Source organism: Protopterus annectens, chromosome 8.part0 (genome assembly GCF_019279795.1).
Source record: "Protopterus annectens isolate FY-2018-M chromosome 8.part0, PAN1.0, whole genome shotgun sequence".
Classification (NCBI taxonomy): Eukaryota; Metazoa; Chordata; order Ceratodontiformes; family Protopteridae; genus Protopterus; species Protopterus annectens.
In genome coordinates this window covers 353,611,987-353,633,165 of record NC_056741.1, presented here as the reverse complement: position 1 = coordinate 353,633,165, position 21,179 = coordinate 353,611,987, and the positions used below count along the sequence as shown (strand labels likewise).

The 21,179-nt window shown below is 39.2% G+C and overlaps 1 protein-coding gene across 4 annotated transcripts in view; it reads right to left on the bottom strand.

Moving 5' to 3' along the window:
• Window positions 1-21,179, bottom strand: part of LOC122808806 (alpha-2-macroglobulin-like) — a 2,637,399-nt gene that overhangs the window by 467,287 nt on the left and 2,148,933 nt on the right. For all 4 annotated transcript variants that reach the window (XM_044079865.1, XM_044079862.1, XM_044079863.1 and 1 more), the window contains exon 26: window positions 702-858. In XM_044079865.1, coding sequence (XP_043935800.1) covers window positions 702-858 — 157 coding nt within the window. The remainder of the gene's footprint in view (window positions 1-701; window positions 859-21,179) is intronic.

Sequence of the window (21,179 nt, the reverse complement as noted above, 5' to 3'; positions counted from 1 at the left end):
TTTAAGGATGGACATTTATCTGACTGGTATATAATGTTATGTGCTACTTTTAATAGAGAGTAGGAGACTAGGTCGTTCCAGCCAGTTAAAGTGCCTATAGGTCAAGCAGAGATGGTCCTGGATGGGAGGTTAGCGTTGATTTTATAGACAATCAAAATAATTCTTACACTTTCATAAATGAAATGGAAAAATAAGACTGAATAGGCACTAGATCTTCACTAGTGATGTCCTAGAATGTTAATAACAAAGACTCTAAGTAAAAGATTCTCTCTCTTTCTCTCTTGGTCTTTCAATTTCCTTACAGCTCTGCAACACCTATATCTTTGTTATCCGTGGATTTTGCCATTTATTTACTGAATAGCTAACTGATTACCTGCATTGGCTCCATTTCCTTACTGCCTATGTTCCATTTTCCAGATTCAACCATTACCTCAGCTATAAAAGTACCAACAAGTATTTTTAAAACCAAGGTGATAACATTAAACTGTAGTATACATACAACACCTGCAAACTAATAACTTATCTATACAGTAGAGTGACAAGAAAATAAAGTTAATTTCTTGGTGAAGGACCACATTGAAAAGCGCTTGCAACTACATTTGTTCAGCGTTCAGATCTAACAGTAAATGAACAAAGGCAGCTATCTCACTATAACAGTGTTAGCCGTTCTTTAATGGCCAGAGGAATGGGAATTCACTTACCTTCATTGAGCTGCTGAACAGTTTTCCAACATTCTGAAAGCACCCATCAGGATTCTGGTGTTCAGAAAGCCATTTAAGGCCATCAGTTATGTGCTGATCATCAATAAATATATAGCTCTTAGCTTTGTAAAATGACTTCAGAACAAATGCTGTTAACCTAGAGGGGAAAACATAAGAACAAAGTGATGAAGGACCTCTAAGTTTAGCATAGTAAAATTACTTGATAAAAAATGCTCTAAACCTAGAGGGAAAAACTCAGAACAAAATGATGGAAGGTCAAAAAGTTAATTCTGAAAAGCAATTCAAAACATTGGAAGAAAAAGTACAGTTGTGTAAGTAAACTTACCATACCATTAGATTTAGCTGTATGAGCTATATCCTGCCAAGGATAAAATGGCCAGCCAACTTCCAAAGCTTCAGGGCATCTCTCACACACCCAAACCGTTAGTCAGCTTGAGCAGAGCTGACTAAAAAGTCAGGTGTGGGTGTCAAGCTCTTCAGAGCTTTCACGCTAACAAAGAGAGGGACACTGAGCCCTGAAAAGACAATGCTAGGAAAATAAAAAAAAGTATTCACACCATGGCATAAACAAAAGACCAAGAAACAAAGGGGTTGGAAGGAGGAAGCAGCTACTGCAGCAGTGATCATTTGAGTATCTACTGTCGTTAAGTTTACTCACACAACTGTACTATGTTCGTCATATTGATCACTGCAGCAGTGCCTTAGCTATATGTGTAGATTACCCTAGCTTACTACATTTGGGAGGTGGAAGAGGAAGGGTCCAGGAGGCCTTGGAGAATGTCCCCAGCAAAGCCTTATCTAGACCTAGTGAAGGAATTAAGCTTGTAATGCCTTGTAAATGTATGTATGCGGGACCAACTTGTTTTTTTAAACAACATCTTTATTAAATTATCATTTATGACATAGGCAATCATACATTCATATAAATGAAAACAAACCATACTAACATCATCTTAGTTGCAACCATTATACATTACAAACCATATTGACATAATTTTAGTTACAAACATTATACATCATTTATAATCTACCCAATCATTGTCAGTGTAACAGTATTACAAAGCTCATTCAAATCCTGCCTTCTTTTAGATTCAAAGGTTCATAGGTGTGTACTAGGTTAATGGCCCTGGAGCCTTTACAAGCCTAGCCCATAGACGTGCCCTGGCATTGTGCCACCCAACGTCAGTTCCTCTATCAAGTAGAGCCACTGGAGTGATTCCGGGGTGAACTTTCTAATTCCCATCCACTCATCAAGATTTCTCTTGAAGAGGGCCAGTGAGGTGCTCTGTTTGACATGTAAGGGAAGTCTATTCTAGAGCATGGGCAGTCTCTGGGTTATGAACCTGTCCCTCCAGCATGTTCTGTTGATTGTGCTAATTAGGCTGAGGTCTCTGGAGTGTTTGGTGCGGAAGGACTGGGATTTCTTTAGATGTAGCATTTCTAACAGAGCTGGATCAGACATGGCTTTTAAGTCAAGCAGAGATCACCTCTTAGTAGACGATATGAGAAACAGAATAGCTGGAGTTTTTTGAGTCTGTCCATGTAGGACAGGTGTTTAAGGCCTAGGATCCTCTTCATGAGGTATTTTTGTGGCCTGTCCAGCTGTTGCAGGTGTCTAGTGAGGTAGATGCCAAATGGGGCATTATACTCTATAAATAGTCTAATGAGGGAAGAGTAGAGAGAAATGATGACCTCTTTCTTCCTGGATGCAAAACCTTGTTAATGAGATATGCCACATAGAAGGACTTTCTGACCACAGTGGCAATGTGGTGGCTGAAGGAGAGGTTGCTGTCAACCTGTGTCCCCAGATCTCTTATAACTTCTTCAGTGTTCAGTGGGCTCCCATTGATGTGATAATTAGTGGGAAATGACTTTTCCCCAAAGGTGATGACAATGCATTTTTTGGCATTAAGCTTAAGGCCATGGTATTGACACCAGTCATTGGTCTCAGAGAGACCTTTCTGTAGGATGTCTGCATCACTTGGGTAGTTAATAATGGCTCCCAGCTCACAGTCATCTGCAAACTTGGTCAGCCAGAGTCCCTCTGTGTTGGCCTGGACGTCTGATAAGTAGATGCCAAACAGGAGAGGACCCAGGACTGATCCTTGTGGGACTCCACTTGTGACTGGTCGGCAGTCAGAATTGGAGTCTGTTACTTTGACACTGTTGGTTCTATCTGTGAGCAAATTTGCAACCCACCTAACGATATAGGGGTTGATGCCTAGTTTGCTGAGTTTATCAATAATTCCTGAGTGAGGAATGGTATCAAAGGCCTTGGCCAGATCGAGGTAGGCTGTATGAACTGCCTTACCCTCATCCACAGCTCTGGTGACTGACTCAAAGAAGTCACCCAGGTTCAGCAGGCATGATCTACCTTTCACAAAACCAAATTGCATGGGATCTAGAGTTTGGAGATTCCCTATATCCTTATTAAACCTAATTCTTCCCCTGTATATATTGTTTCCACAGTTGCTTTATTTCTGTTACTATATTCACTATGTCTAGTACAGTTGGTTTAAACTTTGATTTACATTTTCTAATAATTGCTTTTTTGAAAGCAACCATAATTAGACTCAGCACGGCCTTACCATGTCTAGGCAATTCCAATTATGTACATTAGCTCAGAAAAATAATTTCTCTAGATACACCAATTTGCTCACACAGTATCTCTAATAGAGTAGTCTGCAGGGAAGCTTTAAAGTCTGCCAACTCATTACAATCCCAAAATATGTTCCCAACTACCTCTTTCTTCCCTATCACACATCCAACTTTTGTTGTCTATCTTATAAAAAATTATCTGGAGTCTACTTTGGGTATAAAAATACCTATGTAAACATTTCCAATCCTAAATCTTCTTGATTTTGTTACATATTTGGGAGACATACATATATCTCCCCATTTTTTCTTTGTGACTTGCTTATCCAGTCTCTCTTCCCAATCCTTTCTAAGCTCCTCTGATTGATTCTTATAGTTATCATGAAATATTTTACATGCTCTGATAATTATTTAAGCAATAACCCATAGCTGGATTGGGTAATGCTGGATTTACCCACAGTTGGTGTGACCCTCGTGACCAAACAAAGCCAACCATGGGTAAATCCAGCATTGCTGAAACCCAGTCGTGGGTTATTGCTATTATACAATGACATTATTTAAGAAAAAAAGATACTTACTTTTCTTAAATAATGTTATTGTATAATGCTCCGTGCTGCCCTTCTGCAGTTTTACGGTATCCTGGGGCATCTCTGATGTATTGCACATGTGTAAGGGACTTGTGTTCCCATGCTTACGCAGTACATCAGTGCTGTGCAGAGGTAGCAATGGAGAAAGGAAGATTTCCGTTGCTTTTTTAAAGATATCTCGCTATGTTATATGAGTTCTTTAACCCGTATAACATAGCGAGATATCTTAAAAAAAAACAATGGAGATATTTCTTTCTCTGTTGCTACCTCTGCAGAGCAAAAAAAAAGTAAAAAAAAATCAGGAGATATACTAATGGAAAAAGTCTGGGTGACCGTGAGTATATTCTCGGATTTACAACGGGCACACTGGTTGGGCTGGCCCATCAGCGTAATTGTTTTTGAATATTAATGGCCAGTCATTGTATAATACTTTTTTTAACAACAGCTTCTGTTCTAGATTCTAATAAAAACTCTACCAGTGCTGGTCTTTCTTTCTCTTTGCTTATACTCTGATATCAATCCTTGATAGGGAAGGCAATCTCTAACCTGCAGTCCAAATACATTCTTGGCCTCTTCCCATTCTATTACCTTTCATTCTCTAATTATTTGCTCCCAATACCTTGGTTCTTTTGCCTGTGTTCTCCAATAAATTCTAGCTCCCTCTTGCCTATTGTCTGTATCCCAAATTGCAGTCATCCCTACTGGCAGAATCTCTTTTCTCCATGACCGTGTTGGCTTCGTTTTTAGAATACTTTCTTCTACTTTATGAATATAAAATTCTGCATGATTATTGTTACTCTCCTTAAAGATCTACATCCTAAATCCCAGTCTCTCCTTGTTTCTTGAGTTTCCCCGTTTCATCATCATCCTTTTCCACTTTGAATTAAAGGTGTCTGCTTGTGCTATGTATAGCAGCCTTAACCAAGTAGCTCTGAAATACCCCTTTAAATCAGATAATCCCAATCTGCCTTGCTCTATTGCAAGAATCAGATTATTCCACTTGACTCTTGCCATTTTCCCCTTCCAGATAAAATCCTTCAGCTCTTTATTACTTGTTATCCGCAACTTTTTCTGTGGTTGATAAAGATATTCCTGATCTGTGTATAAGACTAAAGGGACTAAAAACATTTTAATTGTTTGTATCTTACTATCTAGACCCATATAACAGAGCTTCCAACAAGGAATACCATACATGGGGAGACAATGGTCGAGGGTGAGAGGGAGGGGGAGAGCTCAGCATTAATTGAGTTATCAGATAACTTGGATGTTAAAATAGCACTGTTTTTTCACAAATGATATGTGACACTGAAATGACTGAAATGCAAATTGTTAATGCCTTGGACAGTAATGACTGTTGAATTGCAAAATATCTTGATTACTGATTTTGTTGAAGCTGATGCATGTGTTTTACAAGCTGAAACGTTTTATGTTTTTTGTTTTATGTTTATGAAGGTGACAATATGAATGTACAAGCACAGCTAGAAACAGCATTTAATGATGCCGGTTTAATACCTAGTGCAAGCTTAGAAGTGAACTTAACAGGTACCAGTACAGGCACTATTTACAATTTAACAGATTTTACTTTGAAAAATGAGCATGTTCATGTTTTAAGGAAAGGATTTAGTTTTGTTCCTGAATTCAAGGTAGACATAGCAAAATTGTTAATTGACCTTAAACTATTCACAAGACAGTTGAATTTAAGGCTGTATTTTTATGACAGAAACAATGGGGTTGACAATATCTCAGTCTTTAATGCAAAAGTATTTTTATACCTCCTAGCAACCCCCTAATTAATACTTTTGAGAGGTTGGTAGAAAATGATTTTAGACAAACATTAAAAATGGACTAATCAAATTTTAGTAATTTAACAAAGGAAGAGAGATTGTGCCTGAATGATTTAGCCAGAAATAAAGAATATAGAGTGATGAAGCTGGACAAGGGTGGGGGGATAGTAGTAATGAAGCATTATGAATATGTTTGCAAAATGTATGAACTTCTAAATAATGAAGAGACCTATGAAAGGGCAACAATAAATGAGATTAATAGGGCATATATGAAAATAGACATGATGTTGCTCAATACTCTATATCAAGGCTCAATGAAACCTGATGAACTTGTGTATTTTAGGGTGGAGATACCAATTATCCCAAAAATTTTTGGGATCCCCAAGATACATAAAAATCAGAGTGACCCTCACCTTTTAGACCAATTGTGGTGGCAAAGGGCTCTAAGACAGAATCAATAGAAGCCTTTGTGGATCATCACCCTAAGGCAGCTCTCAAGTCCTTTACTTATATCTTGAAAGACTCGTGGCATTGCCTAGAGTTATTGAGAACAATACCTAGTGACAAGAACTCTATGTTCATTACAATTGATGTACTTAATCTTTTTTCTGTTATACCCCATGAGGTAGGCTTGGATTATTTCACTCAGAGCTTGACAAGGATTGGGTTGCTGGACCAAACCAGGATTAACTTACTCTCACTTTTAGTACTTGCCCTTCTGCCGCAGGTTTGTCAGAATCAACTCTTTCTGCTAGTAGGATTGCATCTTCAGTATTAAAGGTTTAGGTTGCTTTCTCATAGACAGCCAGGTTTGGAGCATACGCACGATGTGTTCTTTCAATTAACAACTCCTGCTGTGGAACACCAGTCCAGTTGCTTATTTGTGCGTTCATAACATTAATACAGTCTGTCCCTTCCAGCTTCTCTGGTACAACAGAAAATCTCATGTTTTCCCTACGTCGTGATCTGTCCTCTAATTCTATTATTTTTTTAAACATCTTTTCTTGAACTGTCTCATATTCAGCCAGCCTTTTCTTCATTTTGAGCTCTGATTTTTGCAGTTTTATCACCTGAACTGAATATCTGTTTGAAGCTTCTTCCATTTTTTCCAGCTTTTTGTTATTTCAGTCAATATACTCCATCAGTGTTTTGTTTAATTTAATCAGGTTAGGTGTGGAGTTGTCTTATACTTTCCTTTAGGTTACATGAAATCATGGCTTTACTTGAAGTCACGTCTGGAGCTTGCACTGCTTTTTGCTGAACAGCTGCAGTACTCTTCTGAATTAAAGTTTTTTACATAGCTTTTGTAGCTGATTTTTTTTCCCGGTCCTCTGTATTTCTTTTTTCCTGGCATCCAGGCAGTGCACTTACTAGGCAGTTACTGAAATTTACCAAAAATTGTAAGTCCACTGTCTTTCTCTGCTGAGTTTCTGTTTTCACACTGGGAAAACTAGAATTAAGCTGTTATTCAATGTGTAGCCATCTTGGAAGTCTATATGGAGGACCATGCTGTGGTATCTAGAATATTTCTAGAATCCAACCCTTTCCAAATACAATATATGAAGTCATGACCCTGAAAGAGAGGGCCTTATCCCAGCCTGGAATAGTTTTGTTGTGGTGAGTATAGCAAAAGGAAATAGCCTGAGACAAACATTTGGAAATAGTCCATTTTAACACAGGTTGTCCTTTCTCCTTACCTTCTCAAGAAATGAACAACTGATCTAAAGATCTTAAAACTTTAGTTCTGTCAAGATAGTACCTGAGTTGTCTGTGGACATCCAAGGTATGGAGTTTCCTTTCTCCCTCAGTTTTTACATTCAGAAAAGAAAGCAGGGAGATGTATAGTTTAGATTAAAGTAAACTTGGATTCCACTTTAGGCAAAAAAGAAGGATGAGTTCTGAAAGAACCCCGTCTCTGTGGAAAATAAAAGCTTACAACTCAGATACTCTTCTAGCAGAGGTCAGAGCAATCAGTAACACATATTCCATGTTAACAACCTCAAAGAAGCCAGATTAGTTGGCTCAAATGGAGATAGTATTAGATTTTCTAACAGAAAATTAAGATCCTAAGGGGAGGCCACTGGTTTTCTTGGAGGTTTCTTATGCAAAATCCCATTCTAAAACATTTTGACATCACAATGAACTAAAAGAGGAGGATCTATTGGCAGATATGTTGAAATGGTCATAAATGAACCTAGGTGGAAGAGTGAGAAAGGTCATAGGGTAGTAACTCACACAAACATTGTAAAATCAGAGAACAACTAGCCCTGAATGGGTGCTGGTTATGTTGTTGGCACCAATTGAAAAACTTTTCCCATTTGCAAACATATGATTTTCTAGTAGCATGCTTTCTTGCCTCCATTTGTATCTGCTGCATGTCCTAAGTAAACAGGTAGCTAAAGGGAATTAAGACCCTATGATTGGGTTTGGGGTGTATCAAATGTCACAGATCTTGTGTGAGTAGATCCATTTTGTAAGAAGCTTGGTCTAATTGCCTCTGGCCATTTCCAAAAGAAAAGAAGAAACACTGTTGCCTGGGCCAGAAGGGAGTCACCACAATGATCTTAGGGGATTCCTTCTATAATATTAAAAGTACCTTGATATCATTGGAAAGGGTAGAAAAGCACACAGGGACACTCCTGTCGAAGGAAAGGAAAGGAAAGGAAATCTGTATTACAGGTCGTCTTGTATATAATCCTGGAGCAGAATCTTGCTGATAGTTCAGAGATGAGGCAACTACGTCTACATGAGGAACTTTCACGAGAGAATCCAATCGTATAAGCCCCGCCCCCATCTAGTTTCCATTCCTGTGGATCTGCCCTCTTCTTGCTCAGCTTGCCTGCCACACAATTTTCCTCTGAAAGAATTTAAGATGCTTGTAGAGTGAGACTATCCTGTGAAGCCATATCACAATATAACATTGCTAGTTTGCAAAGGGGGTACTATTTACCCCCCCCCCCCCTTGCTTGCTGATGTACCACATGACTGTGGTATTGTCTTTAACAACCTGAAGAGGTTCTGGGGATGAAAAACATGGTTCAGAGAGTTTAGTGCCTTAATTAGGGCAAGCATCTCATTTAAATTTATGTACTTAAATCTGTTCTTGGAGTCCCACACATCTTGCACATTTATCCCTTCTGAAACTGCTCCTCGAGCAAAATCTGAGGTGTTTGTGGTGACTGACTCCTTTGCAGCAGGGGTGGAATAATGGAAGACCTGGCTTTAGGGATATTTGCTGTCTCTGCATGTGCTTTCTCTTCTGACAAACCCCAGCATTCAGACTTGAAAACACAAAGGAGTTTGGTGCTGGGACCAAACAGACTTTAGAAACCACTGTATCTTTCTCATGTGGAGTCTTGCCAGGGGTATCTTGACAATTATAAACGCCATGAAAACCAAAATCTTGAAGTATTTCCTTACAGTGACCAAGGTCTGAGTGTAAAACCTTAGGAACAGATCTAGCTACAGATCTATTTTTCCTATGGAAGAATAGCTCTTTAAACTGAGGTGTCTACCTGATACCCCAGAAACACAATCCTGTGTAAAGGAGTCAAAAACAACTTTTGAATGTTCCCTTGAAATCCCAGCTTGTGTAAGAGATCTCTCACCCAAGAGAGAGATTCCTGACACTTTGAAAAATAATCTGTAAAGTTAAACAAGTAGTCCAAATATTGAAAATGGGGATGCCGTGTAGACTGCAATAAGCTATAACTGGAGGTAGGCACTTTGTGAACACTCTTATGCAGTGGCTAGTCCAAATGGTAAGGCACAGAACTGATAACATGATCCAGAGACACAAAACCTTAAGAAACACATGAAGCCTAGATGAACAGGGATGAGATGATAAGCATTTTTTATTTATTTTATTTTATTTAACATTTGTTAACCGGGAAAGTCTGACTTAGAACAAAGCCAATTTTCAGCGAAGGCCCAGGGAAAAACTCTCCTGGCGCATGTCTTTGTAACGTGGGAGGAAATTGGACCACCCAGAAGAAATCCACACGAATGCAGAGAGGACATGCAGACGCCACACAGAAGGCACTCCAGTAAGAATCGAACCGGAGAACCTCTTGCTGGGAGGTGACAACATTACCACTGCACCACTGTGCATTTTTTAAATGTAGTTTTACCAGAATATATAAATGAGAAAGAGTTAACAGGTTATAAACTGACAGAATTTTGCACTTGAGTACTAACACAAACAGGTATAGGAAAGAAATATCCAGGACTGCTTTCTGAGCATGTTCATTCTTTGCACTAAAAACATCCTTGAATAAAAACCTTTTTCAACCTGGAAAGAAGGAAGTGGGTCTATCACTCCCTGGGACAGCAGGTGTTGAAGGGCAGTGGGAAATAAAGGAGTCTAGTCTGGTGGATAATGAATTGTTCCCTGGAAAGGATGGATTTCCTCCCACTGCCATCTGTAACCTTCTTGAATGATCTTCAGTACCCATTTGTCTGATACTATCTATTGCCAAAGAGAAAAGTGGAGATTCAGTCTTTCTGAAAGGGAAAGGGACTGCTGGGGGGGGGGGGGGGGCAAGGTCCTTTAAATAGTCAGTCTGACTTGTTCAACTCTCCTTGGTATTTGGGGGTTCCTGAATTCTTTTTGGAAGCCCTCTCGTTGCCATTTTTTTCTTAAATGTCTTGTGAGCCAGCATTTTGTTGAGACTGCTTATTTTGTTTTATGGCAAAACTGGATGCTGGGTTATTGAATCCCTTAAAAAATTTGGAGAGGCAGGGCTGTAAATCTTACAGATTTCCTGTATCAGCTTACTCCATTCATCACACTTTTTGAAAACCACTGCAGCAGAGGACTCAAATACTAAATCTTTAGTCAACGAAGAATTTAAAATCTTAACTTTTCACATCTGGGAGGTACAGAGAATGCATGCAGGCGAACTTCCTCAAAACAGTACCAGTGTCCATAACCCTGGAAGTATCACCTGAGTCACACACTCACTGTAAACAATGAGTTGTGACTTGCACAACAGGTGAAACTAAATTATTTAAAACAGATTGCACAACTGGAGAAACTAAATTATTTAAAACAGATTTATCCTCAGAAAAGAAGAAGCTGCAGACAAAGCATTCCTCATACTTTCACAATTAGTGAGAATAAACTTTAGCAAATGAGCCTGATGGTTCAAAATTCTGAAAAATTAAAATTCAGAAGAATGCACTTTGTTTCCCATACTTATCAGAAAATCTCCAAAAAAAAATCTCCCATGTTTAGCAGCAGTAGGATAAACTAAAGTTGTAGCTGCTGGGGTCAGGTTTGGGAACAGTCTATAAAAAATTAAAAGACTGAAGAACTTTATACATTCTATCTGCCTTTTTTGGAGCAGCAGGCTGATCATCAGGAGAATAACGGCAGTGAAAACGCAAATCCTCCAAAGCTGATAAACTCGAGGAGTGGATGAAGGTTCTGGAAAACCCTTCTGTAACTATAATATTTTCTGACAGACTGAGAAACTTCAGTGTTCTCCTACTGAAAATACTGGCACATTCTGGAAATAGTCTCAGAAAAAGAGAACTCCCTACAGAGAGAATCAGAAACTGAGCTCTCCTCTGAGCTTGTATGTGTCCCTTCGTCTTTCTGTGCAGATTCAGAATCTTGAATCTCTTTAAGAAAAGAAATGTTACTATTTCTTTTACCAGAAACCACCTTAAAAAAAGGATCAAGGGCATGAATTAAACCCTGGGCCAGACCCAGTAAACTACCCCTGTCTAAGGAAATTTGAGGAGAAGTAGATATATAGTTTTCTTATACCATTGGCATGGGAGTTGATGACCTTAACTATTATGCCAACTGTGTCATTAGCTGTATCTGTATATCAACTTCCAGATTTCTGTTTCTTTTTGACAGGAAAAATGGGCCCAAAAGTATTATCAATGGCAGCAGCAGCTCCACCCCCCATGGATGGGTCTAACATTCTGACAAAACAGGGAATTTTTCACAGTTCCTTCTACTAGGACTGACAAGAGTGGCTCTCTATTGCCCACTGAGAGGACCCTAACAGTCACAGAGGGCATAGTTAACCCTACAGTCGATAGTAGCTGTAGGTACTACACTAGAGGGATCCAGAGTAAAAGGTGAGTGGTCTGAGGAACACGCTATGGCTACAGCAGAGTCACCCACTTGCAGCTAAGGCAAACAGCTAGCCTGTTGTAATGGCAAAGGCTGTTTGCTTAACTTTTTTATTTTTGTGGCAGGGAAGAAGGACCAGCCATGGGACTGGCAATATCTTCCATGTTCAACTCAAAAATGGTGCCTCTTTCCTGGTGGAAAACAAGGATTTAGAGTGAAAAAAAAACTCGAAGTCTTTAAAACTGGGTCCTCTTTACATGGTCAACATTTCACAATGTCGACATTCATATGGCCGAGACCATATGATCGACATTTGAAATATCGACCAAGGGGAACCGGCATCTCCATACAGTGCAGAATGGAAAGATTTCCATTTCCGCACTGTAGTGCGATCTTGGAGTTGGTATATTAAAGTTAAGGGGGGGGTAGGGGGGTCGTAGCATCATTAAAGTTAGATTTTTTGTTCTTTTTTGTCTGCTTGTATGTTTGACATTTCAAATGTCGATCATGTGGTCTTGGCCATATGGATTTCGACATTGTGAAATGTCGATCATATCAAGTAGACCCTTAAAATTCCCTTTTTTCACATAAAAACACAGTAAAAATCACTTTAAAACACTCTGTCAGTCCCAAAAAGTAAAACAACACAATTTCTCCACAAAAATGTTTTTTTTAATTATTTAAAACTACTTTTAAACTGATAGGAAAATGTGTGCTCCTGTTTAAAAGTAGAATTAAGTCTTGTGAAAGTCCACTAAAACACAAACTCCTATCATAAAAATAACTTTCATAAATAGGAAGGTATAATAAGATAACATTTTTTTTTTTAATATGGAAGTTTTTCCCAAAGGGAATTTATCTGCATAGCAAAGCAGCAGCACACGCCAACCATCGATTCTTGAAAGCCTGCAGAGGAGCACTCTCTTCAACAGCAGGAATACTCTGAAGGGCTCAAGACCCAAACCTGTATTTTTATTCACCTTAGTTCACTAAAGGTCCCTGGAGCTTTGGAAGCTGGCTGGCTGTTTTATGCTTAGCAGGATATAACCCATACAGCTAAGGTTGCTGCAGGAGTGATCAATTTGATGAACATCATAAAATCTTTAATGTAGCAAGGAAAGCCATAGCTTGGTCAGAATGAGAGTTGAAGACAAAAAGATTTCCTAAGCTAAGGACATAAAAATAGGCTCAAAACCTTAGCAAACAGCTTATGCAAACTCCTTGCTACATTTATGAACACATAGAGCTACTAAATACATTCACTTAATGAGCTACAATATCAGCTGTAGCTACTTAAATGAATCCTAGTACTGCATTCATGCTTGATCAGCAACTGCTGATTGTACCCTGTAACAGCTTGTACCCAGAGCAGGAGCCACCTTCATCCTACTCTGGTATTTTTATGTATGGCTCTGTTAGCAGTATGTTTGTATTTTTCATCAACCAGAATTAGTATAAATATGATCTAAGGATAGTAAACTAGTAAATACAGGCATTGTACTGTGAAACACAATAACATACAACTAATTTGACTTGTTCATTCCTTGTTTTGAAATGATTAAAGTAGTAAATATGTGCACTTTTATGTCAAATGTGATAAAATACATACCCACTGGAATTCTGAGTCATTCATCCCTTATTTTTTTCAGACTACTGTGAATAACACATAATGTAATGTTACCATGGCATTGATTTTTCAAACTGAAATGTTTAGTTTGAAATAATTTTGCACTATGCATAATAATGTCCAAATTAATGTACAAGAAAAGAAATAGAACTACCTGGGAGAGCGAGAGATAACATATGAACTAAATATTGACAGATGCTGCCACATAGAAATAAATAAAAATGAAAATCTTTGTCAAGTGGTGATGATATAAAGTGGACATATGTTTGCATCATACGCTGTGATAACAGTTGCAGCTGAAAAGTGCCCATTGAATGTCAAAGGATCTTAGCTGCAATCCTTGGAAAAGCAAAAACGCAAGTCTATACCGGGAAAATATATATAAATTCTAAAACTGTGGTATCTCAGAGACACACTTCATAAGGGTTGCCAGAGTATTTCTCCTTATCTTAGTACCACAACCTGGAAGTTGATATACAGATACAGCTAAAGACACAGTTGGCATAATGGTTAAGGTCTTCACCTCTCACGCCAATGGTACAAGATTCAATCCTGACCTCCTGCTAATTCCTGTGTGTGCTTTGCATGGTTCCTCTGTGTATGTCTGTCTTTGTGGGATTTCTCCCACCTCTCAAAAGCATGCTAGATGCTTCCACTTCAAACTCACCCAAAAAAACTGAACAGAGGTGGTGGGCAGCAGCACATATTTTAAGTGAGGCCTATCGGGGGAAGAACTGTACAGACAGACTGCTTTAGGCATCAACTGTGGTGCACAGTACCCTCTAGATAGGAGAACACAGATCACAGACTGCATCCCATGTCAAGGTTATCTCCTCAGTGTAAAACTGACTGTTAGTGATTTAGTCAAATTGACTAATATCACCAAAAATATACACTAATTGCCAGTGGTAAAAAATGGTTGAAAACTCAACCTACCCCCACCCATGCCATGGAACCATGCTAATGGTGGGAGGGTGTATAGGTTTCTATTGTCTAGTGTAAAGCAGAGGGAGTACAGACTAGAAATGGTGTGGAGACTGTGGTGATGGAGAGTCTTTTAAAGGCAGTGACAGTGGTTATCAGAAGTAGTAACATAGTCATGGCAATCATACAATCAGCCTATGCCATACAACAGTGTTGTGATAGTGAGAAAAAGAGTAAATTCAGACAGCAATTGCAAGATCTACTAGATAAAGCAGGATAACACAAGTTGGTGTTGATAATGGGGCATCTGAATTTATCAGGAATGACAAAACAGAAGATGAGGACTGCCTGGTTCCCTATGGGCCCATGGGCCCATATGAATGGGGCAGCAGAAGCAAAGAAGAAGAGGCCATTCTACATGTCTTTATGGCAAGTGGTTCAGCAAGAGAGATAGTCACACAGTCACATACTGAAGTGGCCAATATGGAACTTGGGTAGACTTCCTTCTAGTTAGAAAAGGGAACTGGGGTATGATCAGAGACTACAAAGGCATCGCTAGTGAAACAGTTATCACATACCATAAAGCATTGTGGGTCACAATCAGCTGCAAGCAGTGGTCAGAGAGTGCTCTATGGTCAACAGATATTTGGATGAAGACCTTATATTTGACTGGAGTGAAAGCACAAGACTTCAGGGAAACACCCAGGGCTGTATCACCTTGGAAACAAGTGGAAATAGGTGGGGATGAAGAAGAATGATAGTGTCTCAAAACATTATGTCTGAAGACTATAGAACATATATGAGAATGAGCTAAGTGAAGAAATAAGGTACATAAGGAAAACTGGTGATGGAATGCAAGGTGCAGAAAATGTGGGAGATAGAAAACATGGTCCAGGTTAAAATGGAATACTGGCTGGTAGCAAAGAGGAAAAGTAGCAGCCACAATAGCAAATAACAAGGCATAAGAAGCACTCTACCACTTCCTGGAAAATGACATCACAGATACCACAAATAAACTCTTAACAGGTTGCATAGAAGATAGCCATAAGACATACTTCATAACAGATGCCAGCAACACCATGTTCACTAGTACACAGGACATGAAAGGCAGATAAAAGGAGTATTTCCAGCAGTTTTTAAGTGAAGAAAACCCCAAAGAAGCTGTACACACAGCCTACAATGAAAGAGTATGAAGATTCTACTCTCGAAGAAGTTAAGAAAAGTACTAAGGAAAATAAAGGCTGCGAAACCAGCAGGCTCATATATATAATCATGGCAGATATGATCAGGATGTTGGGTGAGTTAGGGGAGAAACTGGACAATTGGTCCTGAAGGTACTCATGGCAGTATGGAGAGAAAGATGTATACCAGATGACTGTAGTATAAGTATTCTATTGCTAGTGTACAAGAACAAAGGAAACATTCACAATTGTAGGCAGCACAGACATATCAAACTCCTGTCCCACTGCATGAAACTGCTGGATATCGTGACTGATAAACAAGGATGGGATATGATCAGTTTTGATTCAGATCAGGATAGAGCACAGCTGACCCAATGTTTGCAGTGTGACAGATAATTGAGAAGAAGTTAGAGATGAGAAAAAACTCCAGCTGGGCATTCCTATACTTGACGAAAGCATATGAAGAGATCCCAAGAAGGCTTACTTTGGCAGCCCTGCAATGTTTCAAAGTACCAGAAACATTGGCAGAATTAGTGCAAGCCATGTACAATGACCTAGTGACACAAATTCAAACAGTGCTTGGATTTAGAGAGGGGTTAGAAGTGGGAGTAATATGTGCATCACAGCTCAGCTCTGAGCCCAATGCTGTTCATACTGGTGATGGACTACATTAGCAAACAGGTCATAGAGGACAGATCAATAAAGCTGCAGCATGTATATAATGTGGAATTATAAGCAAACTCTGAACAAGAACTTCAGCAAATGATAGGGGAATGGAATGCAAGACTGGAGACACACAGGATGAACCCGAGTATAGATAATAGGGCTGTCATGGCAACAAATAGCAGAAGTCAGAAGAAACTAAGAAATGGGATACATGAAAAGACAGAGGAATAGGTTAAACATTTCATGTATCTGGGAGGGGTGGTTGAGGAAAAAAAAAGTCTGAATGAGGATGTCAAAGTCAGAATCAGATGCACTGCAACCAACTAGCATAGGGTCAAGGGTGGTGTGTAGCAGAAGAACTTCTTAGTGAATTATTTCACTAAGGGAGTACTTGCAAATGGTCAGTTTGATCAGTGTTTTACCACAGTAAGCAAATGTAAAATTAAAAAAAATAAAAAAAGGTACAAAAAATGCCAATCAAGCTGAAAAGCACAACAGTGATGCTACCAGTACTACTGTATTGTAAAGAAATCTGGACAGTGAAGGCGGACCAATTCTGGAAGCCAGAAGTGAGGGAGATGACTTGTTTGAGGCTGGTGGTGGGATGCACACTGGAGGATAGATGAAGGAAAAGGGTATATCAAAGCAGAAGCCAAAGTAGTTCTGATAACAGAAAAGGTCAAAGAGAACAAATTGCAGTGTTTGAGGCGCATGTGCAGTAAAAGTAGAAACAATCTGGTGAGACAGGAAGAAAGCAAGAGGAAAAAAGGTGTTCAGCAAAGAGATGGATTGTGTAAAAGCCCCGCAACAGTCAGGCATGTGTATCAAAAAAGGTAGGAGACCAACACTGGAATGAGTTAGATGGTGACAGCTTATGCAACACTTTGGCATATATAGAAAAATGAGAAAAAGGATGTTGATGATAGAGATACAGGTAAACAGATACATATGTATGTACTCTAACACTCTTAGGTTCACAGGTTCATAGGTGATTACAAAGCTAATGAACCCAGGCACCTATTTAAGCCTAATTATGTTTCCCACGGTAAGAATCAAACCCTGTATCTTGTATAGAATATCAATCTAAAAAGATTGAAACTCAAAATATCTAAAGCATTAAAAAACACACACAAAAATAGTAGTTTTTTTGCAGGAGTGCAATCGCCTGGCACCCCCCCACACACTACTACTTATATATGCAAACCACAAGATCGTACAAAAGTCGGGAAAAGGCAAATTCCCAATCCCTGCTATACCCAGATCTTGCACCAAATAACAGTGGCATACTGTGATCATCTGAGTATTCGATCATTTATACCGGCATAAAAAAGTTCAACATTCCAAACTTTCAACTAACTAAAGTCTGCCCACAGGTATAAATTTGTGTGTGTGTGTGTGTGTGTGTGTGTGTGTGTGTGTGTGTGTGTGTGTGTGTGTGTGTGTCGCTGTACTGAATTTTGTCAACTCTAGGTTTGGTCCAACATCACTTTAGCCAAAATAATTTGGTAAGCTACACAAAAAGTCAACAGGTGTGTGAGTTCACACAATAGTTGGGGTTGGGAAACATGTCCTTTCCCTGATGATGTACAATCTCAAAGTTAGTATACACACATACAGTTAGCAAAGGTGTGGGGGTGGGGGGTGGGGATTGCTCCCTGCAAAAAATGATGTTATCTATTTTCTTTTTACTTTTCATTTTGCATGCATTGACGCTGTTGTTCAGGGCATGCACAGTAGCATGTCGAAGTTTGCAATGTCGATGTTTTCTGGTCAAAGCTATGAACATCAATATTTGGATGTTTCGACCAAAGTACGTACAGTCTGTTATATATATATATATGACATGTATATTATCAAGTAGATTTTGATCAAGTCATAAGCTCATCCATTGCAATCCATTTTATTATGACTGCCTTCCCCACCCTGAGACTCATGTTACAGCCTATTCCTGAGGTTCATTTGAGTCGAGTATCAGTGGCTGTAATCAGTAATATGTGTCTCACTGAAAATCCACTTAATGATATGAATATAATCATGCATACAAATATACATATATTTAAGTACTGAGTCGGGGTATAACCCTCCACATTGTAGAGTACAAGGGGTGTGCCCCCTCACAAAAAAGTCTTAGTCTAAAATTAAGTTTCAGAATTTGATGTTTTGTTTTGTTTTTCAGCAACCACAGTTTAATTTTCAAGATGTTGAAGTGTAGTGTAGGGTCTTGCACTTGCAGTAGGGAACAATGGCTAATAAACTTCCAGACTTATATTTCTCTTATATTTAACTGTGCCATAACATTAAGATTTTAATACTAATTGTCTGGTATTATCAACATAATGTTGTGTAACCATTGCCACCTCTGTTAAATCATCTACAAAAATTTAGTACATAGAAGTGAGTCATGGCTGTATTTGTATTATTCCTTCCTTGATGTCTAATTTTCACTTTGAAAGGTTTGAGGTTTCTGAGTGGTGTCCATGAAGAAATATTCTTTGTGAATTCTCCACTAAGTTGCGGAATAGGTATTTTGCACTTCTCGGGCAGCATGAAACATTTACTTATGTGCCAGCTTTATATGCTAGTACTTCCTAATTATTTTTGAAAGAAGAATAAACTAATTAGATAATTTTAGTATCTTCTTACAAAAGGAAAAACGTCTTGAATCATCTTTAAAACGTCTGTGTCTTTAGTTGCTTAGTTTAAGTGTAACACAGCATGGAGGTTTTACAGGGGAAATATCTAACAAGTAGGGAGAGCAGGCACAGGGAGGAACATGCAGTATGTCAGCACTGAGCATAGAGTCAAATGGAGTATCAGGCAGAGAGGGAATAGGATCATGTGCTTGCGAAAGTTCTTCGCAGTAAGGAAATAAGGGCTTAGCCGCTTAAAATAAGATACCTGTAGCCCTGGTAATGAAAGGCAACTGTACACCTGCAGTAGCAAAGTACAGTAGGCTCCCTGTTATCCTGCCTATCTTTAACTGGTCTCCTCTTTAACCGGTCATCAAATTTCTGCCATAACTCTAGCAAAAGACAACAGAGAAGAACAACACTGCTGCCTCCTGTGGGTTAAATAATGACAGACATCTGAGTTTTAGACTTCACATTCATTAGAAAAATGCATACTAACCCGAATCCTGTTGTTCTAGCTGATTTATAATCTATTAATGCTATTCTATATGCATTTTCTGATTAACCAGCCATTTGTTTACCCAGCCTAAGGTCCGGTCCCAGCAAGACAGGATAAGAGGGAGTCTACTGTAAAAGAATGTGGACTTCACCAGCCTGGTCAAAGTTCTGTCAAAACTTTCAGGTAAAATAGATGAAAAATTAACTTTTATCATTCTGAATCCGAAGGGCTGGTAGTATGGTTTAATAAGACCCTAAAAAAGAAGTTATGCACTCACCATAACATTCCATGTATGTAGTCCATCTCGCTGAACATTATTACGTGTGGATTCGGAGCCAATCCTCGGCTCCGACTCGGCCGCTTAGAAAGCCTGAAAACATCTAATTGGCTCGTGGCTAGTAGGTATCCCATGGTGCATATGCACATTCCCCAGATCTTGTTTGCTACTAGTCTATCAGGATAAGACAGTAAAAAGGACAAAGATCCGGAAGAATAAACTGTAATAAAGGCACCCTTATGGTATAAACCACTGTAGAAAAGGAAAAACTGTTTCCAGATCCTCCAGGAAGGGGGCTAGTGGGTGGGTTTGTAATAATGCACGGCGAGATGGACTACATACATGGAACATTATGGTGAGTACATAACTTTTTTATGTTATGTAGTCCTATCCCGCCTCCATTATTACGTGTGGGACAGTGTCCCTAGCATCTTGAATGGGTGACTCACTGGAAAATACTCCTAAGTACCGTGGAACCAAACGAGGCTCTACCCCTGGAAGTTAAATCCGATTTATAATGGCAAATGAAGGTATGAAGGGTAGCCCATGTTGCTGCTGCACGTATATTATCAATAGGTGTCCTGGCTTGGAAAGCAGCAGAAGTAGAAAAGGACCTGGTAGAATGCGCTTTAACTTTAAAGGGTAACTCCTTTCCCTGAGCAGTGTAAATAAAGGAAATACAACTAGAGATCCAGTTCGATAGTGTAACCTTGGAAACTGGCAAGCCCATTCTCGCCTCAGCAAAAGAAACGAACAGCCGTTCTGATTTTCTAAATCCTTTGGTCCTGTGGCTATAGAAACGCATTTGCCTATGCACATCCAATTGGTGGAATGTATACTCTGCTTTATTGGAGTGAATAGGGAAGAACACTGGCAATTCAATTGTTTGGTTTAAGTGAAATTGAGAACAGACTTTAGGAATAAAGGAAGGATTGGTCCAGAGAGAAACCCTGTCTTTGTGAAAAATTAAATATGGAGGTTTAACTGACAGGGCCTGTAATTCAGAAACTCGTCTGGCTGAGGTTATTGCTACTAGAAACAGAGTCTTCCAAGACAGAAATTTCAACTGACAACTATGGGCTGGTTCAAAAGGTGGTAGAGTAAGTCTAGACACGAATAGTTTCAGATCCCAAGGAGGAATGAGGTCTTGCACAGGAGGTCTTAACATCATGGAACCCTTAAGAAAAGATTTGCACAGTTTGTGAGACATAAGACTGGAATCATTAATCCCCGCATGAAAATTAGATATTCCTGCTAGCTGAACTCAGAGTGTAGCAGCTGCTGAACCCTGGTGAAAAAGTTCTGAAAGGAACTCTAGAACCATAGTAATGTGAGCTGTAAATGGATCAACTTCTCTGTTGTGTGCCCATATAGAAAATCTCTTCCATTTACTGTGATACAATTTTCTAGTCGATGGCTTGTGAGAAGAGGTAATAATATGGGTTACAGCTGGAGACAGATCATGAAGCCTGACTAGTGATGGAACTGGAGCAGCCATGCTGTCAGTTTGAGAGTGTGGAGACTGGGGTGAAGAGAACCTGACGTGTCAGGAGGTCTGGCACTGGGTCCAGAGTCCATGGATAGTCTAACAAGTGA